The sequence below is a fragment of the Aedes albopictus genome, chromosome 2, assembly GCF_035046485.1.
Source record: "Aedes albopictus strain Foshan chromosome 2, AalbF5, whole genome shotgun sequence".
Taxonomy (NCBI): Eukaryota; Metazoa; Arthropoda; class Insecta; order Diptera; family Culicidae; genus Aedes; species Aedes albopictus.
In genome coordinates, this window is record NC_085137.1 from 4,920,271 (window position 1) to 4,947,108 (window position 26,838).

Sequence of the window (26,838 nt, forward strand, 5' to 3'; positions counted from 1 at the left end):
TTAAAAGTGGTAACGAAATGAAAAAAAAAAGCATGCGAGAATCGAACACGGGTACTGTTATAATATGCATCACTGATAGCGAGCTATCGTTCACGGCCAGATCTGCTCTTGAAAATCTCAGGCTAAAACTGAATCATCTTGCTCATTATTGGCTATGTGCATTCTTCGATATTGAAATCAAAGAAAATATTTTTTTGATTCAATAAACCCCGCGACTTAGAAATGAAATCTCTTTGAATTTGGTTCTAATATGTGTTATTTTTCTGCGTGTTGGTTCAAGCGCCATTGCTCGTTCTCTGAAACGAGAAAATAATATAACTATCCCTTCCCCGACTGGATTAACCCTAAAAGGGATACCTTCATGACCTCAGTTTCGTCGCCTCGCTGAGTGTGTTCCATCAAAGACGAGCTCTGAAAGGCGCCTGGGGTCCAATGGACCCCAGGTATCCCTTTTAGGGTTAAATACCCTGTATTGTAATTGTAATTGTAATTGTAATTGCTCAGTCCACACCCAGGCCGACAACTGTCAGCCCATCTGCTTGTAGGCAGATGTGGACCTACTAAGCCTCCCCCGTTAACATGTCCTACACCGAATTAGCACACCGGGATCTTCCACAGGCAGGCGCTGGCGTTACCAGTCCCAACAAGTGTCAGATACATTAAATAGATGGGGTAGATGATATAGGAAGATGTGGGAATAGGATGGGAAGAGGTTGAAAATGAAGAGATAGTAGAGAGGTTTCGATTTTGTTGCTGAAACGAGAAAAAGAAAGAATGATAAAGAACATTAGCGATATGTTCATAGATTATGATTTGGTCGATAATTTCTCATCTATTTTGTTTCCATATCGTTGCATCGGTGAACATTTTCACCGCCTTTTCCGTTTTTGTAAGGGCCATCTCGCGTTTTTGTCATGTCCTCTTTGCCGGTTGGCGACGTTCGGGATGTAAGTAGAAAAGCATGCATTTAATATGATTAGTACGACAGTAATTGCGATTGCTCAGTGCTTCCAGCCCATTTGTTCGCAGTACATATCAGGCATCCCGTTTTAACAAGTCCTACCCAGAATTAGAAACCCGGATCTTCCACAGACAGTCCTAACTAGTGTCAGATAAGTTCAATTGAGGATATGAAGCGGCAAAATGAGAAGACAGTAGAGAAGGTTTGGTTCATTAGTAGCTGTGTTCATGTGATGTTTGTCTGAAATTGAAAAACTATTTTCCATAAGTGTTCAACTCTCCACCCCAAATTTAATACCGGAAAAACATCTGATCAGATGTATAGTTTCGCAATTCTATGTCCACATTGAAATGCTTTTTTGTTAATACATCTTTTATCAAGAAGGACTAATGTTATTTACTGTTATAAAATAATTCAGTTGAAGGGCAGCTAATGTATTGTAATCCAGAATAAACCTACAGAAAATGTCTCAATAAAAAGTTAACTCTAGTTCAACTTACTACACAAACTTAAAAGTGTTATTATATTTTACCACTGATTTCACCCTAATCTTGACCCTAACATAGTTATGCGCTTAGTGTAAGTGGACGCCGCTTATGATTTTGGTTGGACAATGACCAAAAATAGTGTTGTTTCGACAATAGTCACATTCTATGCCCTACGACATTGACGATTCTATTGTCTATGGCTCATCTATTTCGCACCACCCAGCAGGGACTTGGTCTGGTACCCAATTCAGCATCTCCATTCCACGTAATGTACCGCACCTCTTTTGATTTGTGATATACCTATTACGCGGAATATTATTCTCTTCATTCGGATAGCGACTGTGTAACCCCATTGGATTGAAAGCCTCCATCAAACATGAAGCGACTAATCGGAGACTGAAGACTCTATACCAAATTTGGCTCAGAGACAGGTAATCAGTGAAGTCAGTTTTTCTCGTTTGTCAGAGACGATTGATACGTATTAAGACAAACTTTCCACTGCATCTGCCAGCAACAATCGGTGGTCGATCAACATTCCGAGTCGCCTAATTTAACAAGGATGCCAAGGATCACCGCTCATGCTTTACAATACAGCTGGAAAAACTAGAACAACACCTGGTCACAATGATGCATAAAGCACTAAAGCGGACCGGAAGATTCGGTGAGCCAGCCCCCACCAGGGTTAAATACCCTGTATTATTAACCGAAAAACTACTTAGAACCGCGAGTCTATTATTGTCTATCCGGTTGGAATCAAGACCGACATTCAATCAAAAATTGCCGTTTTCTTGGTCCACAAGTGTTGCAACTGTTTCGCATCTAGTGCGCTGTGTTGCTGACAACAACGGGAAGGATGCGCACTACTTTTGACATGATTAAAAAACGTCGCGAGTTAGGTCGCGTCGCGACTTGATTGTGCGAAGTCCGGTTTGGTGGCGGCCCGACAATATGGAATCGGTAAAAGTTTCCACTATTTTATCTGAAATTTAGACAGTATTTTGTTATAAATATTTGGTAGGAATTCTCATATAGAGACAGCTACACCTAAATATATGGTATGGTATAGGTTCGTTGAACATTATTGGATCTGATATTCATCTACAATAATTATCAATCAGATCAACTGAAATTCGTCATGCGTCTTTTTTATTTCAATGTTATCTTCATTCACGGAATGAAGAATCCTTATTATGTAGAATTCTGAGATTGGCTAGTGATAATCACCAAGGAAATAACAAAACAGTTTCTTCTTACGCCAACATCTATTTCTTCGCCATCGGTTCAAACGCATCGGGCATCCGCTCTATCACGTACCGGTTCATGGCCACGTTCATAATGGGCACCCCGGGGATTTTCCGGATCCTTCGCTTCAGGTCCTTATCGTTGGTGGCCACGATGTAGCACTTGTGTTGCATTACCCGTTGGACCAGGCAGTCATCGGCGTAGGTTCCCCGGTGCATACACTTGATCCGCTCGAACCGGGAGTCTTTGATGATACGCAGCGCCAGTTTGTATTTTTGACCTAGCTTTTCCAGTTCCCCAACGACGCAATCCGTAACGTACGGGATGCACTTGGCATACAGACAGTCCATCATGGTCTTCACAATGTCCAGCTTGTTCTTGATGCTGAAGTTGATGAAATTGGTGTCCACCAGAATGTGGTACGGCGGCCCAAGTTGCGTATTGTACTGGAAGAACATGGCCGAGCTGGCCTGGGGCTTCTCCATTACCTGTCGTTCGGTTTCGCCGGATTTCTTCTTTTTGGAAACCACTCGATCGGCTTCTTTCAGCCTGCTGTCGGTTGGTTTGATCATCCTCTTTAGTTGAGCCGCTTTCTGCCCATGTAGACGTTTGAGCTTCAGTTTTTTGTTAGCCTACAAATAGTACGTATTAAATAGAGGCAGGATACTATTCAAGTCGAATATTTTACCATTTTGAACAGAAAAATAGCTTATTGAATCAAATTTTACGGAGAACCAACACGTTTTCCTTCTGAAACTTGTTTGCTGACCTGTTTTTGTTTTTCTTTTGTCGCAGGTTAGTTTTTGTCAAAAAAAACATCCCGGGGTGTTTATCGTTTTTTTATGGCGAACAGGGTTGACATTTCAATAGGCCTTTGAGACACGGAAAAAATAAAAAAAGTCGCATTTTCCGCAACTTGATCTTCCGAGGGGGGTGTCACATTCCAAAATCTGGAGCAACATTTGAAAAGGGCATACAAGCATTGGTAAACAATGACTTCACATGTCGCTCCTATAGATAGTAGAGTAAACATAGATCCGTGTTGATGAATCCGTTGTATCCAAACGAACTGCCAAAATCTGTATCCAAACGAGCATGACGTCACGATTTGGACAACATCAATGGAGCGCATGACGTCATATTCAACCGTCACACTCTTGAAAATTACTACTTACACGCTTGAAACATTTTAGTCAGCGGTGTCCGCGGATCTATGTTTACTCTACTATCTATAGTCGCTCCTAAGCCCCCCTCAGCTTATTTACAAAAACTAAGACCGTTATCAGATAGAGCAAACATCGATCTTTCGGATAACGGTGTTCATTTGCGTGGGCGGGCTGCTGTTATGCCCTACGGAGCGTTTTAGAAAAAGACACAAGACCTCTTGGGCCCTTTTCAAATGTTGCTCCAGAAATATACATTAAATTTTTTGCTTCGACAAGATACGCATCAGGTTTCCAGATACAGTGGACGTTCGATAAGTGCAACATGTTTACGTTTCACTTACCGAATGAAATTCGATAACTGCAACAACTGACAGGCGTCACATAAGTGTCAGTTGCTGCAGAAACTGCAAAATTGTTGCACTTAGCGGACTTGCAGTTACACGCTCGTTGAAAACGACTCAAAAGTGAGTCGTTTTCGACTCACTTCGAAACTTTTGCTGAAATGTCAAAAGGTGAGTAGGATTATTTATTCGAACTGAGTAGCTTTTGACTCACTCAACGCAGTTTGAACGTTTACTCTCTTTTGAGTATCTAGCATATTGAAAACGACTCACATAACCGTCAAAAACTTAGTCGCAATTTAGTCGCTACCAAGGTCGCTGCTTACCGAACTACTACGGACGAGACTACGGAAAAAGTAAATATTTGGAGAGAAATACAACAATTAGGCACTGAAAACTCAACGGGAAAGAGTAAATTCAAAATGTGAGGTAAGTATTTTTAACTAATTAAACTACAGTGTATCAAACAATAGGCTCCTAAAGTCCTATCGGGATTCTTGTTTTAAACCACAATATATGGTTCAAGAGTACATATTAACTCATTTTTTGACGTTTTTATTAACCGTAGTTGAAAATATATAATTTTTATTTTTTCAGCCTTTTGTCTCGCCCCTAGCTTATAACACATACTTTGAGTGATTTTTTTTGACCGTGTATGTCAGATAGGAACATTTTTGAAATCCCAGTGCGAAAAATGTCGAGCTCAGTCATACGAGGTTGTCCTCAAATGTCAAAGTAGAACTATTTACCATTTTACTTATTTCGAATTTTCTCATTATTCCTTTGTTTTTCATGTTCGAGTAAAGTACAATTCCGATTAGAATACCATGCTTGATCGTATTATTCAATATAAGCGAGATTTCGTCTTTAATTTTAGGACCCTATTGTCCGTACAGCAAATTTTTTGTCAACATTATTTTTCCATCAAATGTTTATAACTTTTTTATACGTCAATCAAAACTGCTGAAATTTCGACCAATCATGAATCATACATTACTGCTCTATTGGTAAAATTTTAAGCGAGATCGAATAAGTTTTCTGAAAGTTATAGAACTTTTACTAAAACTTATAAGATTTTTGAACACATTTTTAAAATATTATATCTCAATATGTAGTCGATGAAACTTTTTCAATCTTTTTTGTGTTACAGCTTATACCTAAGACTTTCATATACAGCTTCGTTTGAGGTTTTATATTCACTACAAAAAGTATGAAAAATTTGCTTATGTAGTTGACGGTATTTAAAAAATTACCATATTTTGAACATATAATCTGCCAAACGTTTTCTACCAATAAAAGTGCATTAACTGAACGAAAAATGCATAGGACCTACTCTTCATATGTTGTTTAGTAGGTCCTGTATAAAAATATAACATTAAGAGAGTTTAAAAAAGTTGAAAACACTTGGCACTTTTATTGATCAAAATATGATAAATATCCAAACAATACTCTGAATATGTACAGATTTTTCATATTTTTTGTAGTGAATATAAAACTTCAAACGAAGCTGCATATGAAAGCCTTAGGTATAAGCTGCAACACAAAAAATATTGAAAAAGTTTCATCGACTACATATTGAGATATAATGTTTTAAAAATCTGTTCAAAAATCCTAAAAGTTTTACTAAAAGTTCTATAACTTTCAGAAAACTTATTCGATCTCGCTCAAAATTTTACCAATGGAGCTGCAATATATAGTTTATGATTGGTCAAAATTTCAGCGTTTTTGATTGACGTATAAAAAAGTTATAAACATTTGAATGAAAAATTATTTTGACCAAAAAACTGCTGTACGGACAATTGTTTGATACACTGTACTTAAAGGATGTGAATTGAAATACAGTAGACGTTCGATAAGTGCAACATGTTTACGTTTCACTTACCGAATGAAATTCGATAACTGCAACAACTGACAGACGTCACATAACTGTCAGTTGATGCAGAATGCAACGAATGTGCATACGAAAAACATCGCAGTGCAACAAAAGTGCATGCGAAAAACATCGCATGGCTTTTGACATTTCATTTTGACGGATAGCGGTGCGATAACTGCAAATTTGTTGCACTTAACGGACTTGCAGCTAAAAAGCATTGCAGTTAAAGCGTTTGCACCGAGCGAACGTCTACTGTATACAAATTGGGTTTTAAATTAAGAAAAATTCAATGATTTTTTATTTTTAAACAAAAGAGCACCTTTTTCTGAGCCGCTATGATTTTTTCAGATTTTTAGAACTTTATTTTGGTACCTAAAATCAATTTCAAACAGATTTTTTGAAATCACCTTATGACAGCTGGGTCACTGCATGACAGCTCCGCTCAGTACAAAATGCGACGAGGGGTGATTCGACAAATCACTCCCATGCAAACTTCAAATTGATTTGTAAATAGGTTCCCGGGCACCAAAATTGATGAAAATTTGGATTTCGGTTCAGTTTGGCATGCAGATTCAGAATTGGGTTTTTAAATTTAGAAAAATGTATTGATTTTTTGATTTTATACAAAAGAGCATCTTTTTCTGAACCACCATGATTTTTTTCAGATTTTTAGAACTTCATTTTGGTTCCTAAAATCGCTTTTGAAGAGATTTTTCGAAATCACCTTTTGACAGCTGGCCAACTGCTTGACAGCTCCGCCCAGTACAAAATGCGTCGAGGGGTGATTCGACAAATCGCTCCCATACAAACTTCAAACTGATTTTTAAATAGGTTCCCGGGCACCAAAATTCATGAAAATTTGGATTTCGGCTCAGTTTTGCATGCAGATTCTGAATATGGAATTATCTCAACACCGCTAAAGAAGCCAATTATATATTTTCAACTACGGTTAATAAAAACGTCAAAAATGAGTAAATATGTACTCTTGAACCATATATTGTGGTTTAAAATAAGAATCCTGATAAGACTTTAGGAGCCTTATTGCGGAATCAGAAAAACGATGTTTGTTTAGAGCACCTTTAACGGTGCGCTTCTCCTACCCCGTTTGGAAGCCCTCTATCATTGCAGCAAACTTTACCGGTCGCTGCTGGATGCGCTCGCAAAATAGTAGCGCTATGGGTGGGTGACCAAATATAGTAGCGGGACAGTTGCGCTGCTAAATATTATATGGGAATATGACAGCCCTCCCGATACGAATCAAGGTGACTGATTTGATTGCTACCGGTGTGAAAAAGGGTGGTTAAGTCAAAATGGTAGCGCTGCACGGGTTGCTCGAATAGTAGCCGCCGTTAATGTTGCTCTAGTGATTCACCTGTCACAGCCTTAATTTCAGCAGCTACGATTACTTTGATAATAATATGGTAATATATTAATATACCGCAAATATACTAATACGCTAATACTCTTCTTATACACTTATTATGCTAATACGTGTTTGGCCCCTTGTTTGTTGTTTATTCACTTAAGAAAAGTCACTAAAATCATTGTTGCGGAATAGAAGTTAACCTCATAATATTGCGGCGCTCATAATAAATCCGCATTGGGCGGCGCGATATGGCCGCTAGGAGATGCCCGCGATACAGACGCAATGTCAAAATCGAACAGATACTGTCACCCACCCAGCAGCAGCGCATCAGCCTTCAGGCCGTTCACATCAAAACAAACGTGAGCACAAAGGCAAAACAGGTGGCCAGAAATCATAATATTTATCGCAACATTGTTCCTCTGTTTATTACGCATTTAGCCTTTACATTTGTTACCCGATAATCTTGATGATAGTGATGCTGCCGGAGGATGCGGCTTGACCTTTTCCATTTCGACATTGCGTCTGTATTGCGTGCATCTCCTCGCGGCTATATCGCCGCAGCCTCATGTGGATTTGATATTACCGCCGCATACAGAATTTTTGACCAACAGGTCGCTCATAGTGGTGCGATCATATTTTGACAACTTGATGGAAAATAAGAAGACAAACGCGTTTCGCGGATTTATCTTGCAAGGCACAATAACAAGCTTTCTTCGACAATTATTCCACCATTATGCATTCAAAACATGTTGAACAATATGCTTTCTGTAACATTGTACGGATTTCATTTCTAATTTTAGATTTGATTGAACAAAGGTTGCTATAAAAGTTTCTTAAACGTTGTTTAAACATCACTGTTGCAATAGGCTAATCTGACGGAAGCTTATGATCTCTCCGCGTCAGATGGCAGGAATGAAAACCCTAAGAAATGAGTGACTCCTCCAAAAAGCGCCATGGTGCATCATAGGCAAAGTGCACTTTTTTCACTTTTTCGTAACGAATTCCGCATCGTAGAGAAACAAACGAGCACTTTTTGGAAAGAAAATTAAATTCTCTTTCAGATGCGCATAGATCCGGTAGAAACTTACGAACAATTTATGTGATTAATTTGAGGAGCTCTTGCTATGCTTCCGGCGGGCGATCTTCTCGATTTTTTGTTAGCTGCCCGGATAAAAACTAACCATAGGGTGTTTGGTGAAAACCATTCCTGCACCATACAGTGTACCAGCTACAATAATGTATATTGTAATGAAATGGTTCGCTAAAAGCTTCGCACATTGTAGCTACTATACATTTACATTCGATTTTTATGTAACAATATATTATACTGTTTTTCTTACGTTTGAATCATTCACTTTTCCGAAACATTATTTTTCCGTGCATTTTTAATTATTTATTCAGTTTTAGATTTTTGCCGTGCTTTTTTTGTTGATGTTTGTGACTTTTTTAATGCAAAGGAAAGGAAAGGAAAAAGTGAATAAGTTGAAACATTAATTTAAAGTCAATAAAATGTTTAAATAAGTAGTAAACCAGATGTCTTAAGAACTGCAGATCCAAGAAATATGGCGGGCTAGGTATGTAAAGTGCGATGAGAGGAATACGATTGACGAACTTTATCTTTGACGTAGAGCCATCTTTAACGTATGGACTGGACTGAATACTGAAAGAAATTCTAATATATAGGTTCGTCTGTGGGTTCGCTTTTTAACCTACACGCTTAGATCAGTTTACCTTTTTTCCAAAAAGTGCACAACCGCAAATATGCGTAAATGGTACTCAAATATAGGTTAACAAAACTCAAATGTGGGTAATGTGGACACACATATGAGTAATAGGGTCCTAAAATTAAAGACGAAATCTCGCTTATATTGAGTAATACGATCAAGCATGGTATTCTAATCGGAATTGTACTTTACTCGAACTTGAAAAACAAAAGAATAATGAGAAAATTCGAAATAAGTAAAATGGTAAATAGATCTACTTTGACATTTGAGGTCAACCTTGTGTGACTGAGCTCGACATTTTTCGCACTGGGATTTCAAAAATGTTCCTATCTGACATACACGGTGAAAAAAAATCACTCAAAGTATGTGTTATAAGCTAGGGACGAGACAAAAGGCTAAAAAAATAAAAATTATATATTTTCAACTATGGTTAATAAAAACGTCAAAAAATGAGTAAATATGTACTCTTGAACCATATATTGTGGTTTAAAACAAGAATCCCGATAGGACTTTAGGAGCCTATTGTAACCCAAATATGGGTTAATATTACCTATAAATGAGGTTGTGCACTTTTCCAAAATATGAGTTTTATTTACCCATATTTGCGTAAAGTTTACGCAAATTTGAATAAAATTTACCCATATTTTAGAAAAATAGGTAAACTGATCTTAGCGTGTAACTTATACTTGAATCGAACTTGACAGTTTCCTCATGAGCTGTTATGTATTTCCCCGTGTACAGTAGACGTTCGATAAGTGCAACATGTTTACGTTTCACTTACCGAATGAAATTCGATAACTGCAACAACTGACAGCCGACACATAACTGTCAGTTGCTGCAGAATGCAACCAATCTGCATTCAAAAAACATCGCATTGCAACAAAAGTGCATGCGCAAAACATCGCATCGCTGTTGACATTTCATTTTGACGGATAGCGGTGCGATAAGGGGTCGTCCATAAATGACGTAGCTTTTTTAAAGCGATTTTTAATACCCCCCTCCCCCCTCGTAGCATTTCGTCACATATTCAGATACCCCCTCTATAAATGACGTAGCTTCTTGAACACCCCCCCCCCTAAAAAAAAATCATGTCAAAAATAAAAATTTAGCTCTGATTTCATTTCATAGAATATTATGAAAAAAAAAAACAATAGAAAAATAACATTGCCGACTGCTAGGATCAGATCACCGACATCAAGACCATAGGTGCAACTAGTGGAGATTATCACCAAAGCTAATGTCTCAATAAACCACCCATCGTTCTGCAGAACAGGAAATTGATGTTCCCAATATAGTTAAATACCATATTAGCTCTTCCGAAGATATTAGTTTGCTCACTAATAAATCTCTTCAAAACATCAAATTGGTTTCATTTGAATAAAATTCACCACGACATTTCTTCTAAAACTCTTACAGCAGTTCATTTTGGAATCACTCTAGGAGTTTTTTTTTGGGAATCCCGTTTTGAGAATTTCTCCCTTTTTAGTTCCTCCAGGATTTCCTTCTGGGATATGGGGATATATCCTTGGGATTCCATATTTGAAAATTCCTCCTTATTATATTCCTTCAGGGGTTCCTTCAGAGATCCCTCCAATATTTCCTTCCGGAGTTCATTCTAAGATTCCTCCCAAACGTTCCTTCTGAGATTTATCCAGCAGTTTGTTTTATAATGTTTTTCTAAAAGTTTATCCATGGTTTCCTTCAAGAGCTCTTCCAAGGTTTTCTTCTCCTTTCTTCCACCAGCAGTTCCTTCGGACAGCTCTTCAGGGATTTTAACCGGATTTTTTTTGAGGTTCCATAAGAACTTCTTTCTGTGTTTCCCAAAGAAGTTCCTTTCGGGATTCCTCCAGGAATTCCTTCTTAATATTCTTCAGTAATTCACTTAGATATTCATTCCGAGATCTCGGCAGGAAACCCCACCGGTCTTTAAAAGCCCTCCCAAAAATTCCTTCTGGGATTCTTCCAGGGGTTCTTTTTCGGATTTCTTCAGGAACTCCTTTTTGGATACTTCTGATATTTCCCATGAACTTCCTTCTAGGATTTATCCAGGATTTGTATTACCGGGACTTCTCCAGGAACTTTTTCCGGCATCTTCCCATTCTCTTAGAATTCCGCGAGGAATCCCTTTACGGATTCCTCCCATTGTTCCTTCTGGAATTCCTCCAGGATTTTCTTTCCTATATTTCACCATAACTCCTGGTCTTCCGGGATTCCCCAAAAGTTACATTCGAGATTCTTTCAGAGATTCCTTCCGGGATTCTTTCAAAAATTTCTTCCGTGGAACCAGGAGTTCCTTCTGAGAATCTAAAAATATCTCTTTCTGAGACTCTTCCAGGAGTTTATTCAAGATTTTTCCGAATGTTCCATCTAGAACTGCTCAAGGAACTCCTCACGGAGTTTCTTTTGAAATTTCTCTATGATTTCCTTTTCAAATTCCTCCAGGAGTTCCTTCTGAAATTCTTCTGGAAGTCCCTTCTGAGATTCCTCCAGATCCTTTTGGAATGTTTACAGAAGTCTTTTTTTTTCTGGGATTCCCAGTATGAATTACTGTGGAAATGCTATCCTTCTCCTGTTGGGGAAACCAATAAAGAACACCATGAAAAATTCATTACAAAGCTGCTAAAGGAGCTCCTTAAGAAATTGTTGGAGGAATTCTTCGAGGAAGTTCTGTAGAAAAGAGCTCCTGAAATAATGCCATACAGTATTGTTCCGTTTTTATCACGCCCATTTTCAAAAATGCTTTTAAATATTCTACAAAATCTATACGCAATTTCAATATTTTTAACGTTGCAAAACACGCCTTCAACATTCATTTTGAAGAAGAGGGGAAACACTTGCCCTCAAATGTAACAGCAAATCAATGAAAAATAAAGGACTGACGCGCGGAGAGCGTGATAAAATCTGAACCTTACTGTAATGCCAAAAACTTATAAAAATTTTCCTTTGCAACCTTAGCGGCGTGCAGTGCCCTCTATAGCAAGCAACAAACTATTGGTCATTAGAAGCATTTGAGCAAAATTGATTTTTGTCTGCAAACACAATACATTATTCTTCACGCAGGATTTCAAAACCATTTTCTCAGATACAGTTGTTGCGTCCGATAGCTGCGAGTCTTATTAAATGAGGCTGCCTTTAATCTTCATTATTGGTTATTTACATTGATGTGAATGAAACAAAAAATAATTCATGCAATATTTTATATTTTTTATATTATATTATATTTATTTTATATTTTTTTCGATTTACTGGATGATACTTAATGCAAGTATAAATTTTATTAAATACGAAATACTTTTTTCAATAGGCTTAGTAGAAAGCTACGTAGCATATCATAAACCCCTACCCCCCTATCGTCACACTTCGTCACAAAATCACAAACACCCCCCTCCCCCCTAAAAAGCTACGTCATTTATGGACGACCCCTAACTGCAAAATTGTTGCACTTAGCGGGCTTGCAGTTAAAAAGCATTGCAGTTAAAGCGTTTGCACCGAGCGAAAGTCTACTGTATCTGTCATCAATACACACTCAACGTAAACTACGTAAAGGTGATTCGATTTTACTCATTACTATTCGCCTCGTATTCACTACATCACGCAACCAATTTTTGCGCAAGAGTCTAAGCAGGTGAAATTTCCACAATAAACGCATTGGCGTATTATGCGTACAAAATGCACCAATGCGTATGTCAATATACAAAACTGAATCCTAAATGCTGTGTTATCATTGACTAATTTCCTTTTATTTTCCAAAATATCCAAACCCAACCCAAATTCGCTTACACTCAGAAATAAAAGTATACACGGAATTACTATTATTTATGCATTTTGTATCCGTATCTCTCTCACTCTCTTTCTGTTTTCATGCTATCTGGTGCTTCGCCTGGGTTGACGAAACACTTCTCTTCAACCCAGGCTAAACGGCAGATAGCATGAAAACAGAAAGAGAGTGAGAGAGATGCGGATACAAAATGCATAAATAATAGTAATTCCGTGTATACATACTTTTATTTCTGAGTGTATTGACCAATCCAAATTCTTGTGTGGTAGTGGTTTGTGTTCAGATTTCCCGTGTTAATCTATCTGTAAGAACTTTGTAAACATCTTTTGTTCTCACGTACAGTGAGGATTCGCTCGTTGGGTCACGACTGCGCCCAGATTAGCGAATCATATTCGTTCGTTGGGGCAACTGACAACTGATCAAAATGCTCTAGACACACGCAAGTGACGAGAAATACGTCACGAAACACTCACATACTTGCACAAACGTTCTGTATATAGGAGCTGCGATGCGACGGCGGTCAGACGTCAAACTAGTTTTGACATCGATTTTGACATTGACAGTGCTTTTTAGTTGGGGTTTGCCCCAACCAGCGAACATTCAACCATCGAGACAGCCCATCTAAGAGCCGCCAACGAACGAATCGGGACTGTATATGGATAGGCTTGCATTAGGTTTCGTGAGACATTTTTTGGACAACTCAATATTCTCCACGATATTCTCACACCTTTGTTCTTCCGTGTTTTTCAACTGCCCTACCCCTCGTCAACGCCCTTTTTCGTCTATCGAATTTCTTGTTTATAAAATGTCAGAATGATGTCATTCGTGCAGACAAAAGGAAAATTTTGCAGAGAACAGGGCAGCTCCCATCATTAAAAAGTGTTTTTTCTCGTAATTTGTCTCACCTAGTTCCTGTAAATAGGTGTGAATCATCCCGCTTTCGGGAGAAATTGTAGTGATTCATCAAAGTGAATTCAGGTTCCATGGATAACATCAATTCCCAGTTGGCACATCTTTCGCTGAGGTCAGCAAATGACCCTCAGAAACAGCAACAGGCTCAAGGACAGAACAACACGGGCGGCCCCCTTCCAGATAGTGGCCCGAATGGAATAATCGTACCCGGGATGGTCATGATGGGTAAGAAAGGACCAGCAGTTCCACCGAAACCGTCGAAAAAACCGGCTCCGTCCACTGTTCCGCCGCAAGTGCCGAAAAGTTCCCACGTTAAGCAGTATTGCGAACCATCGTACTCCACCTTGCTCCAAGGACAAGCGGGACACGGAGGTCTAGAGGAGCATCCGTACACGAACACAAATTTCGGAACAGGTGGCGGGATTGGAAAGATGGGGGTGAGAAAAATAACTCTTGACAATGCAGTAGAGCTCCAGCAGCAGAAGGAAGCATTGGAGCACCACAAGAGGATGATGAATGTTAAACCACAGAGAGGGCAAGCAGATGGAGCGGTGTACGAAAATACTGCCACACGATTCTACGAGGGGGATGTTACCTACGCCAACGTTCCCGGTGGAAATAAAAATGGCGAGGGGTTGATTTACAGTAACATCGTTCACAATAATGGCCACAAGCCGTTCACTCAAAGACAGATTTCAGATGAGCTTCCTCCTCCACCAGTTCAGGAAATGCAAGCTCCATTGTCGCTCAATGAACTAACATTGGAGGATAATGATGACGAATTCCCTCCACCACCAAGTCCAGTAAGTTCATCGTATAGTGAGCTAAGAAGAGCGACCGATCTTCCACCGATGGGACGTCAACCGCAACCTACGTACAATATGGTTGGCCCAGGTGTCGGTGGTCAAACATACAGTAACATATCTCAAAATAATCAGATTTATGCCAACAACATGCATCATCAATCGCTGTACGGTACTTATGGAATGGGTTCACAAGGATCAACAACTTATGAATCGATCTATGAACCCATCAACCCTCGTCCCACCAGTCAAATGTCCGGTAGATCTAATTATTCTTTGTACACACCCTATGTGAACTCCCGTGGCATTAACAGTCCCAACGACAGCCTAATTACTAGCGCATCAAATCAACATCATCGAAGTCACCCACCGAAGGAATCCGAAGTGGACACACTCACCGATTTGCTCGTACAATCGATGGATAACGTATCTGATCCGGATACATACGGTACGTGTGTCAAATGTGGCGATCGTGTCGTAGGCGAGAACAACGGTTGCACGGCGATGGATCAAATTTACCACATAGCTTGCTTTACTTGCCAACAATGCCAGATTAACCTTCAGGGAAAGCCGTTTTACGCATTGGATGGTAATCCGTACTGTGAGGAAGATTACCTAAACACGTTGGAGAAGTGTTCGGTTTGCTTGAAACCCATTCTGGAGCGTATTCTCCGAGCCACCGGAAAGCCGTATCACCCTCAATGCTTTACTTGCATCGTTTGTGGCAAGTCGTTGGATGGAATTCCGTTTACCGTTGATGCGACCAATCAGATTCACTGCATCGAAGATTTCCACAAAAAGTTTGCCCCCAGATGTTGCGTTTGTAACAATCCGATCATGCCGGAACCAGGTCAGGACGAGACCATTCGCGTGGTGGCACTGGATCGCAGCTTCCACATCAATTGCTACAAATGCGAGGACTGCGGATTGTTGCTCTCGTCCGAAGCGGAAGGACGCGGCTGTTACCCACTGGATGACCACATATACTGCAAGAGCTGTAACGCCAAGAGAGTTCAGGCCTTGACCAGCCACATGACGACCGAGTTGTAAGGCGGTATGCGGCGGCGACCATGTTTGATAGGTGTCATCACTGTCGGTTCTAGATGCTAGAGAGGCAGCTTAATCCACTAATAGCGATTTCACGTCCGAAAGTGAATTAGTCAGATTTTTTCCGATAAATATTGAGATAAGATTTAACGTGTTAGCTTAGGGAAAACTTATAAGAGACGATACTGTACGTTGTTATCATTCCGGCTGTTGATATAGTTGTAGATTGATTGTGGTGGTAGAAAACTGCTCAACCATTTTTATTCTGTCTAGTGGCATTGTGGCACAGTTTATTCTATCTGGGTACATCTATAATCGTAACTTTTAAAACATTCAGATGCATTTAATAATATAGTTCGACATTCCCTTCTAATCGTGTTGATATGCAAACAAACATAACATTCCATCTTATGTGAATACTATGTCTACGAAAACGAAACGATGTAACAAAAAGTACATTATCGATACAATGAACATTGCCAATACAAGATTGAGGATCCATTTTAAAGTTGTTTTGAAATGAGATATAGGTATCTAATAGCTATTGCATTTCTACCGATAGAAGATTCGAAAAGCCGTTCTTTTTACAAATCGAAACACGTGGAAAAATAATTGTTTATCATGTTGTAAAGCTTACAAAATAGAGACATGTAAAACTATGAATATGTAAACGCAGAAATTATGATAACCAATAAAAAATGTAGATAATCCAAGTGTTTTAATGATGTAAACGCATCTGGGCTGGGACTTCCTTATATTTCCATCTTCCTCTTCTCTTCTTGGCGTAACGTCCTCACTGGGACAAAGCCTGCTTCTCAGCTTAGTGTTCAATGAGCACTTCCACAGTTTTTAACTGAGAGCTTCCTTTGCCATATTTCCATCTTATTATTGCTTTTTTCACTGAAAATTTTATTTGCTTCGCTGAACAACATGACGTTTTCTTCCAGCGAAGGCTTCCGCGATACAGAAAATCGCTGAATTTCACACTAACACTGCAGAAAATCTGTCAACAGTAACTCAATACACATGCATTTTCAGCGAAAAGATCTATTTGCGTGACAACAATCCACTCACATGACTACCGGGCGGCCGCCGTCAAATATCAGGATTGCCAACTGTCCGGCGACTGCTGTCAGTTTTCTTTGTCGCCGAATCTGGCGCTGGGTCTTCGGCGCGGAAACCCAAAGGTGGGAATAAAATTTTGGGGTTTGCGCGCAATATAAGCGAATAGAATGCCTTATAAGCGACAGACTTTGTGGTCTACCGCTTCTGATTCGTATCCAGAAGGTCCTGGGTTCAGTGCCTGGTGACTCCCAGATCTCACATCCTACCCTACTAACAAGACCCCATCCTCGACCCCATCCCTGTTGACGCAGAGTGTTCTCGGTCTCTAGTAGCAACAACCAGGTTTTGTCCGACTTTTGTATGGAGGCCCGCCACTGTGCGTAGGTGAACCCCCTTTACGATTCGAGTTCTAACGAACTTTTGGGACAGTTCCTGTTGTCAGTGATGAATATAAAACTTGTCTAAAATATATTGATTGAAGCAACTTGTTATATGACGGCGCTAGTGCTGTCAGCTTTTCAATGAAATTCTATCTTTGTTCTAACTTGGAAGTCTTGTTCTATGTGTTACTATCTCCTAAAGACACCGGCTGGATTGTGAGCAACCTAATGGAGGATCGGGCAACTAACCCAGGAGGTAGTTTTGGTCAAGGCCGCATAGAAAAGTGCAGGTTGAGCATAGAGGGTCGTTTCTTTAACTTAAGCACAATCAACGTGCACAGCCTATACTCCAGAACCGCTGCGCAATTCACGACGTCAAGATCAGGATAGGAAAAAAACGCTCAAGTAGGCCAGAAGGAGGGATTCAAATCGGCGATTGAAAACTTAAGGCTAATAGGCACAGAGTTATCAAGCTCTGTAAAATAGCGTTATATACCACTATACACGCTAACCTGAAACTACCCATCGCTTGGGTCGATTCTACCCGGATTTTCATGTTGTTAGCAGTTGTCAAAATCCGGGTAACCCGAAAACCAAGATTCGTTGAATCTGGGTAAAGATCTGAGTAATCGGCACTTTGTCATTTTCCAGATTGAGAAAATGGCAGCGGTCGGGAGAACGCTGGAAATTATGGATGTTTCCACAGAAAATACCTATGAGGATAAATGACGAGAAAACAATAAAATTCTTCCGCACGCTAACCCTCGGTTACCCAGATTAGTGTCAAAGCGACCCAGATTGAGCAAAACTGCAGTTACTCTAATCTGAGTAAAGGCACCTTTACTCAAATCTGGGTTACCGATGTTGGTTGCAAAATCTGGGTAACCGGTACCCAGCTTCTCCGGGACCTTGATTTTGTTAATTTATTTCCAATTTAGATTTTTGATAAAAAGCTCCTAATTCCCATGTGCTTTTCACTTACCTGATGCAGGAAAACAGTTCCTTTGAAGAATTTCACTGTTTTCCCGTCATTTATCCTCATATTTTCCGTGGAAACATCCATAATTGCCTGCGTTCGCCTGATCGCTGCCATATTCTCAAACCGGAAAGTGACAAAGTGCCGATTACCCAGATCTTTACCCAGATTCAACCAATCTGGGTTTTCGGATTACCCGGATTCTGACAACTGCTAACAACATGAAAATCCGGGTAGAATCGACCCAGGCGATGGGTAGTTTCAGGTTAGCGTGCGGAGAACTGTTTTACTGCATCAGGTAAGTAAACAGCACATGGGAATTGGGAGTTTTTTATTAGAAAATTAAATTGAAAATAAAATATCAAAATCGAGACCCAGGAGGAGCTGGGTACCGGTTACCCAGATTTTGCCACCAACATCAGTAACCCAGATTTGAGTAAAGGTGCCTTTACTCAGAATAGAGTAACTGCAGTTTTGCTCAATCTGGGTCGCTTTGACACCAATCTGGGTAACTGAGGGTTAGCGTGTACGGCCTATTTCAGTGCTTATGGCGTTCAGAGCCTGCAAGCACTCGAAAAACTTGTGTAGGGCTTATTGGCACTGAAAACCTGTTGAATGGCCTTTATGAGGCTTATAACAGTACTTAGTGTTTAGCTGGGTAGAATCGATTTAGAGGGCACTAAAAAGCTCTGATTACTTCAAATCTCCAGGAGAAAATATGGTTTTGTCCTATTTTTCTCCAGAGGGATTTGAGTATTTCAAACATGTTTTGAACTCTTGTAGTTTTACTTATATTGGGTTTTTGATGGTTGATATGTCACGATTTCGAATTATATACAGTGAATTATTTTAGCGTGACTTCGAATTTATGTGTAAAATATAACGTTATGATTAATTACACCTTTTCGTGTAATTCGGTTTAGACCGTTAGCGATGGCAACACTGCTGTCGCTGTTATAAAATAATAAACAAAATCAAGAAGAACTCTCTTCTGATTGTGTACTGATCGAGACCAGACGTCTAATTGATTAGCAGCTGTGAGAAAAACCCCCCCGAAAGTGCTTTTCCAAGAACAATATAAAAGTAAAACCCTTACCCGCAAAGCAGTTGAAATCCGCCCGGTTTTAAAAATTTATTAGCGGCGACGAGGAAAAGTGAGTGAGCAGCGGAATACCTTCGGTTTTTTGATGACCGAATAGTGGAGTGAATCCTGATATTCGCCAGCCATTGAAAGAGGAGCAGGTGATTAATCCGCTGACCAGCGTGTGGAAAGTGTGAAGCGCATTTTGTTCATCAGCCATCGGTGATCCTTGCGGCGATCGACATTCGGTAGTGACCGGGCAAATTTGATCCAGCTCTTGTTCATCAATTACCGGCGATCGTACGTTGAGCTTCTGGGTGGAAATCCGCTGTCCGGCGCGTGGAGAGTGAGTAGGAACTTTGTACATCAAGGTCGAGCGGCAGCAATCGGATCCTTGGAACGGCGGTGGAGCATTTACGTTGTTCCGCCCGGAGACGTTAGGAATTGTACGCCTGGTGGTTCGGTGCAACTGCCGATTGGAAGTGTACAGGGTGAGCGAGCCGCATCGATCGGGTGAGTCACAAAAGTTTATATTCTATAATCAATCGGTTCTTTTTTGGCAAATTTTTGATACTGCCGATTTTTAAAACAAAGTGATAGTTTTTCCTTTGTTTATTTTAATGAGCTGACAAAAGCAGACTGTTTTGTGTCGAGTGAATAGTTCAAACAAAGAAATCAAACAAAAGAACCAAACAAAAGATATACTAAATTGATTGTGATTTTCAAGCTTTTTCCTTTTGTTTTACATTGGCAAACAACTGTTTCACATTTACAAGCTATTCATAGTAGTGACATTATTTAACAAAAAGACGTTTGTATTGCAATTTTTTTTTGCGCAGATATTTGACAAAATGTCGTACACGGTGACTCCCAACATGGAACCTTATCGAAAGGGTCAATCCTTCGCCACCTGGGTTAGGCGGTTGGAAATACATTTCCGGGTTAACAAGGTGGATGCTGGGCAGAAGAAAGACCAGATGTTCCTCCTTGGTGGTGATTATCTATTTTGTGTAGCTGAAAAGCTTTATCCCACAGAGGTTGCCTTGGAACAAGTGACTTATGATGATTTAGTACAGAAGCTTAAGGAGAAGTTGGACAAAACCGAGTCGGTTTTGATCCAGCGGTACAATTTTGGGATGAAAATTCAACAACCGGGTGAGTCAGCTAGTGACTTTATCTTTTCACTCAAGCTACTGGCAGAACATTGCGAGTTTGGAGAACAGAAAAATCGTCTTGTCCTGGACCGCATCCTTGTTGGTCTTACCGATACTAATTTGAAGCATCGCATCCTTACGGAGGATAGCGCCAAATTGACTTTAGCTCAGGCTGAGCAAATAATCACTACCTGGGAAATGGCTGCCACACACACAAAAGCTCTGGCGAATAAGGAGGAAGTCGGTTTGGTAGCATCGCTCAACAGCAGATACCCATTAACTGGAGGGCGAGGAGCTGTTACCCAGAGGATAAAGGAGTTATCACAAGGTTTTCGTCGTTCAGTGAAGAGCCGGCTTGGTGTTCGACCCGAGTTACGCCCGGAGGAAGATCGTCAACATCGAATTCGTTTTCCATCTCAGCGCCCCAGTTATCGAGATTCGTCTGCTGGTCCGTCCCACCGGCAATACAAAACGGACAACCAGAGGTGGCCAGTTGATCAGCGAGTTTGCGATTTCTGCGGTCGTAGAGGGCACGTGCGAAGGAAATGCTTTCAATTAAAGAACGACAAGGAGGAGACTGTCAACCACGTCGAGGAGCCGCAGCCATCGACCAGTACAACCAGCTTGGCTAACCGTCTGAGCAGATTGAGGACTTTGGATCAGGATTCCGACGACAGTGATTCAGGTGACGTACAATGCATGCACGTTTCGTCTATAAATAAAATAAGCGATCCTTGTTTATTAAACATTACTATTGAAAATCATTCTGTTCAGATGGAGATTGATAGTGGCTCATCTGTGACAGTAATGGGAAAACAAATGTTTGTTTCTAAATTCAACTTACCTTTGGTAAAATGTCCTAAGCAACTTATTGTGATTAATGGTTCCAGGTTAAAAGTTTCTGGTGAAGTTGAGGTTGAGGTTGAATATAAGGGTAAAAAGGCAAGACTGATTCTTTTAGTGCTTGATTGTGATTATCAATTCATTCCATTACTAGGAAGAACATGGTTGGATGAGTTCTTTCCCAACTGGAGAAATTTTTTTGGTAATTCAATGCCAGTAAATAATATTTTTGAAACACATAATGATGCTTTGATTGCAGATGTTAAGTTGAAGTTTGCTGATGTATTTGTCAAGAATTTTTCTGTACCGATTAAAAATTTTGAGGCTGATTTGGTGTTAAAAAGTGATGTCCCAATTTTTAAGAAAGCTTACGACGTTCCCTATAGATTGAGGGAGAAAGTTTTAAAATATTTGGATAAGCTAGAGGCAGAGCAAGTTATAACTCCTGTCCAAACCAGCGAATGGGCATCACCTGTAGTGGTTGTCATGAAGAAGAATAATGACATAAGACTAGTAATTGACTGCAAAGTTTCAATAAATAAAGTTATTATACCCAATACTTACCCATTACCAGTTGTTCAGGATATTTTTGCCAGGTTGGCAGGATGTACTGTTTTCTGTGCTCTTGATTTAGAGGGAGCATATACGCAGTTATCGTTGTCAAAAAGATCAAGGAAGTTTATGGTTATCAACACAATTAAGGGACTTTTTACGTATAACCGATTGCCACAGGGAGCATCTTCCAGTGCATCCATATTCCAACAAGTTATGGACCAGGTATTACAGGGTATAGAAAATGTTTGCGTTTATTTGGATGATGTATTAATTGCAGGAAAGGATTTAGAGGATTGCAAGAAAAAACTTTATGCAGTTTTAGATCGCCTGTCTAAAGTTAATATTAAAATAAACTGGGATAAATGCAAGTTCTTTGTGACTGAATTGGAATATCTGGGTCATGTAATCAGTGGCAAGGGGCTAAATCCCTGCTCAAGCAAAATTGCAACAATAAAAAAAGCTAAAGTTCCAACAAATGTGACTGAACTCAAATCGTATTTGGGTCTTATCAATTACTATAACAAATTTATCCCTAATTTATCTTCTAAATTGTATTATTTGTATAATTTATTGAAAAAAGATACCAAATTTGAGTGGGATAGTAATTGTAATGAAGCTTTTGAAAATTCGAAAAAAATGTTGCTAGAAACCAATTTTCTTGAGTTTTATGACCCTGAAAAACCAATTGTGGTAGTCACGGATGCATCTGGATATGGATTAGGAGGAGTAATTGCTCATGTTGTTGACGAGGTGGAGAAGCCAATATGCTTCACGTCTTTTTCGTTGAATGCAGCACAGAGGAAATACCCTATACTGCATTTAGAAGCTCTTGCTCTTGTCTGTACTATTAAAAAATTCCATAAATACTTGTTTGGACAGAAATTTAAGGTTTTTACAGACCATAAACCGTTAGTGGGTATTTTCGGTAAAGAAGGGAAAAATTCAATATTTGTGACGAGAATTCAACGATATATTTTAGAATTATCTGTGTACGATTTTGAAATCCAGTATAGGCCGTCCGCAAAAATGGGCAATGCGGATTTCTGTTCGCGTTTCCCATTGGATGTTTCGGTTCCTAGGGAATATGACCAGGAGTTCGTAAAAAGCATTGATTTTGGGGACAACTTGCCGATTGATTTTTTGGATATTGCTAAGGAAACAAAGAAAGATGATTTTTTACAACAAATCTTTAGTTTCATGAGGCATGGTTGGCCCACAAAAGTTGAGAAACGCTTTGTGAATATTTACTCAAACCAGCATGATTTAGAAATTTTAGACGAATGTTTACTGTTTCAAGACAGAGTTGTTATACCGCAGAGCATGCAAAGTGAAATTCTAAAACTTCTACATGGCAACCATGCTGGTGTCGTCAAAATGAAAAGATTGGCAAGACGAGCGGTTTACTGGATTGGAATAAACACAGATATTGAAAATTTTGTTGCTGCTTGTGATGTTTGTGAAAGTATGGCAATAGTTCCAAAACAAAAAATTACTTCCAAATGGATACCTACAACGAGACCATTTAGTAGAATACATATCGATTTTTTCTATTTCGAGCATCGTACCTTTTTATTGATAGTGGATAGTTTCTCTAAATGGGTGGAGGTAGAATGGATGAGGAAAGGTACCAATAGTTCAGAGGTTTTGACAAAGCTTATTCAGTTTTTTGCTCGTTTTGGACTGCCAGATGTTGTAGTGTCTGACAACGGTCCTCCTTTCAACTCACATTCCTTTAAAAGTTTTCTTCAAAGACAAGGTATAAAAGTACTTAACAGTCCTCCATACCATTCTGCTAGTAATGGCCAGGCGGAGAGACTCGTGAGAACGGTCAAAGACGTACTGAAAAAGTTCTTATTGGAACCGGGAATGCTTGAGCTGAGAATAGAGGACCAAATAAATTTGTTTTTATTTAATTATAGAAATAATAATACGACGATGGAAGGTAGTTTTCCTTCTGAAAAAGTTTTTAACTATACACCTAAAACACTTCTGGATTTGGTTAATCCAAAAAAACATTATAAGCATATGCTTGTGCCACCCTCCCCTGATGATGAGTCAAAATCTAGTCATACTTACGTGAATCATTCACCAGATCCATTAGATTCACTGATACCTGGGGACGTGGTGTGGTACAAGCATAATGTACCGCATTTAAGAGAAAAATGGATAAAAGCGTCATTTCTAAAAAGGTTTTCCAAAAACGTTTTACAGATCATGGTTGGAAGCGAGGCAACGACAACCGCACATCCAACGCAGATCAAAGTACAGTAGACGTTCGATAAGTGCAACATATTTACGTTTCACTTACCGAATGAAATTCGATAACTGCTACAACTGACAGACGTCACATAACTGTCAGTTGTTGCAGAATGCAACCAATGTGCATACGAAAAACATCGCATTGCAACAAAAGTGCATGCATAAAACATCGCATTGCTGTTGACATTTCATTTTGACGGATAGCGGTGCGATAACTGCAAAACTGTTGCACTTAGCGGACTTGCAGTTAAAAAGCATTGCAGTTAAAGCGTTTGCACCGAGCGAACGTCTACTGTAGTTAAAGATGGACAGAAAGCGTCGCACCAACCGGGACCGTCGATGCGGGTGGTCAAGGCTGGTCGGTCGATGCTGACTGCTACGGAACCCGTGATGCCAACCCCTGATACCGAACGTGATGTCGGGCAAATCCCAGAACGGAACGAGAATGAAGCAAGATCAAATCCAAATCGAATTGATGGTTCGTCAGATAAAGTGTTAGAAGAAGCCGGAAGCGTAAAATTCCGTCTGAACAGGTAATGTTTGATGACCTACCAAGACGATCGAAGCGAACAAGAAAAGCTAGGTTAGATAGCGAGTATGACTATTATTGAATTGTTGTTAACAAAAACTTTAAAAGAGGAAGAATTGATATGTCACGATTTCGAATTATATACAGTGAATTATTTTAGCGTGACTTCGAATTTATGTGTAAAATATAACGTTATGATTAATTACACCTTTTCGTGTGATTCGGTTTAGACCGATGGCAACACTGCTGTCGCTGTTATAAAATAATAAACAAAATCAAGAAGAACTCTCTTCTGATTGTGTACTGATCGAGACCAGACGTCTAATTGATTAGCAGCTGTGAGAAAACCCCCCCGAAAGTGCTTTTCCAAGAATATAAAAGTAAAACCCTTACCCGCAAAGCAGTTGAAATCCGCCCGGTTTTAAAAATTTATTAATGGTATGTAATTACTCTATGGGTTTATCCCGATAGGGTGCGTGCGTTGTATGAAGAAGGAATGAGCTCCAGATTTAGCTGGTTATTTCGTTATTTCTGAAATGCTTGAAACGCATTGTCGATTATCACATCTGTGATATTCGTCTGGCCGACATGCCTATTCATGTGAACTCAGATGCCTCCCAATTTGGGATGTCCACAGTGACTCTTTTAATACACAAAGTTGTATACGTTTCCAAGAAAGCACTCGCTGAAATGTAGTTTTTGCTTGGGTGATTTCTTGAATATTGAGGATGCTTTCGATGTCATATTGAAAGTCGCATGACGTCACAAGCTACCTCCAATGGGCTATAGGCTCTCTTTACGCTTATGCGTTTTACAGTGTCCTTTTCAGGGCACTGATTAAATCCGTGGTATGGGCTATGAGCTTATGCGTTCATTCCCTCTTCTAGGGCACCCCTTCCTATTTCATCACCTTTCCCTGTCCGAATTTCCATCCCTTATCCCATTTTCCCTCAGGTAAATGATAAAATAGGCTTATATATATGGCGATGGCACAAATGTCTCAAATGGAGGATAACGTGCCTCTGGAGTCGGCCTTCTGATAAACGCCCAAGTAACATTTTAAGTTTTGTTCGGCTCTGTAAGAGATCTTCATGACCAATTTAATAAAACTTGAAATAAAACTGATTTATACATCAAAACCTCTTCATTACCTCTTTAAGAGCATCTTCGGGCCGAGTGGACCACTTTCGGAGAAGTTTTGCAAACCACATTAAGAGTAGCAATAAAACTGTTTCAAAACCAAGTTGAAAAATTCTATTTTCGAAAAGAGGTTATGATGATTGATGTTGTTTTTTTTTCAACAAAAACTATGACAGCTCAAGATGCAGAGAAGCTTCTTCAATGGCACGTAAAGTTCAGGAGGATACATCATTCGTAAGTAGAAAGCGATCATCAAAGTAATATTTTAGTAGTTATTGTGTTGGTAGGCTTATGCGCATTCAATTTTACCGTGAATACTGGAGTTGCACAAACATAAAATTAATGCGCTCCGAAAATAATGAATATTATCAGCTTGCAATGAAATAAATCAATTTGTTAATTTTGTAAAACTATCTCGAATCACAAGAAATCTCAAATGAGAGAGTTTACTTATGTGGGTATGTTTTGGAAATGGCGGCTAACTATCAATTCATTGCTTATTTGAGCAAAATTAACTATTTTTATTTGAGCAAAATTAACTATTTTCCATTCAGCTAATTCTTCAACATGGCGACGACCATAATTAGCGAAAATAAAACGAAAGCAAGTTTACTTTTATGAGGACCGCAATAAACCTAGCAGTGTCGTAGTTTCTGCTTTTCCACCAACAGATGTCGTTACTAATCGAACGGATCGCCATCTGTTGAGAGTTTGAACAGTTTTATTGTGGTAATAATGAACTCCAGAAGGTTCACATATCGGAAAGTTTTGTTTACTGTGGCTTTATGGATATCTTCAAGTACACTATAAAACTTTTCATCAATGGTTTTCTTAAAAGTAGTCATAAAACTGTGAGTTTTAATTATTGCTGAAATAAAACCCTGATAAAAATCAAACAAAACCAATCAGCAATGGAATTGTTACTTGGGATACATTCCTTGATACATTCTAACTAAAAAAAACTTTTAGCGCTGCACCTGTCCTGAAAAAAAAACATGGGATAATCAGATAGTTACGGGAAATGGAGTTATGTACCGGACAGATTGAATAAAAAAATATAAATTGAAAGTTGTACAAACTCAACATGTGCCAATCACAGCAACCCATTTGGAAGTCTTCCGTTTGTTAGATATACCTAACAAACTGGATACAACA

General features: G+C 39.4%; 3 protein-coding genes across 3 annotated transcripts; 2 read left to right on the forward strand and 1 right to left on the reverse strand.

Annotated features, from left to right (window-relative positions):
- Window positions 1-2,692: 2,692 nt before the first annotated feature.
- On the reverse strand, window positions 2,693-3,338 carry LOC134288820 (rRNA-processing protein FCF1 homolog). Its single transcript, XM_062854705.1, has one exon. The coding sequence runs from the start codon at window positions 3,261-3,263 to the stop codon at window positions 2,712-2,714; it is 552 nt and encodes a 183-aa protein (XP_062710689.1). The 5' UTR covers window positions 3,264-3,338; the 3' UTR covers window positions 2,693-2,711.
- Window positions 3,339-13,762: 10,424 nt separating this feature from the next.
- Window positions 13,763-16,409, forward strand: LOC134288821 (lipoma-preferred partner homolog). The gene has a single exon (XM_062854706.1). The coding sequence runs from the start codon at window positions 13,923-13,925 to the stop codon at window positions 15,702-15,704; it is 1,782 nt and encodes a 593-aa protein (XP_062710690.1). The 5' UTR covers window positions 13,763-13,922; the 3' UTR covers window positions 15,705-16,409.
- A 2,523-nt stretch (window positions 16,410-18,932) lies between these two features.
- Window positions 18,933-25,501, forward strand: LOC109402721 (uncharacterized). Its single transcript, XM_062847512.1, has 5 exons — window positions 18,933-19,716; window positions 20,043-21,042; window positions 23,967-24,017; window positions 24,313-24,547; window positions 25,498-25,501. Exons 2-5 carry the CDS (start codon window positions 20,055-20,057, stop codon window positions 25,499-25,501), a joined length of 1,278 nt encoding a protein of 425 aa, XP_062703496.1. The 5' UTR covers window positions 18,933-19,716; window positions 20,043-20,054.
- The last annotated feature ends 1,337 nt before the right edge of the window (window positions 25,502-26,838 follow it).

Coding starts and splice junctions, on each gene's coding strand:
- LOC134288820 (XM_062854705.1), bottom strand. CDS start 3,263: ATGATCAAACCAACCGACAGCAGGCTGAAAGAAGCCGATCGAGTGGTT.
- LOC134288821 (XM_062854706.1), top strand. CDS start 13,923: ATGGATAACATCAATTCCCAGTTGGCACATCTTTCGCTGAGGTCAGCA.
- LOC109402721 (XM_062847512.1), top strand. CDS start 20,055: ATGTCGTACACGGTGACTCCCAACATGGAACCTTATCGAAAGGGTCAA. Junction 21,043..23,966: donor TTCCGACGACAGTGATTCAG/GTGACGTACAAT, acceptor AACGTTTTACAG/ATCATGGTTGGAAGCGAGGC. Junction 24,018..24,312: donor CACATCCAACGCAGATCAAA/GTACAGTAGACG, acceptor CGTCTACTGTAG/TTAAAGATGGACAGAAAGCG.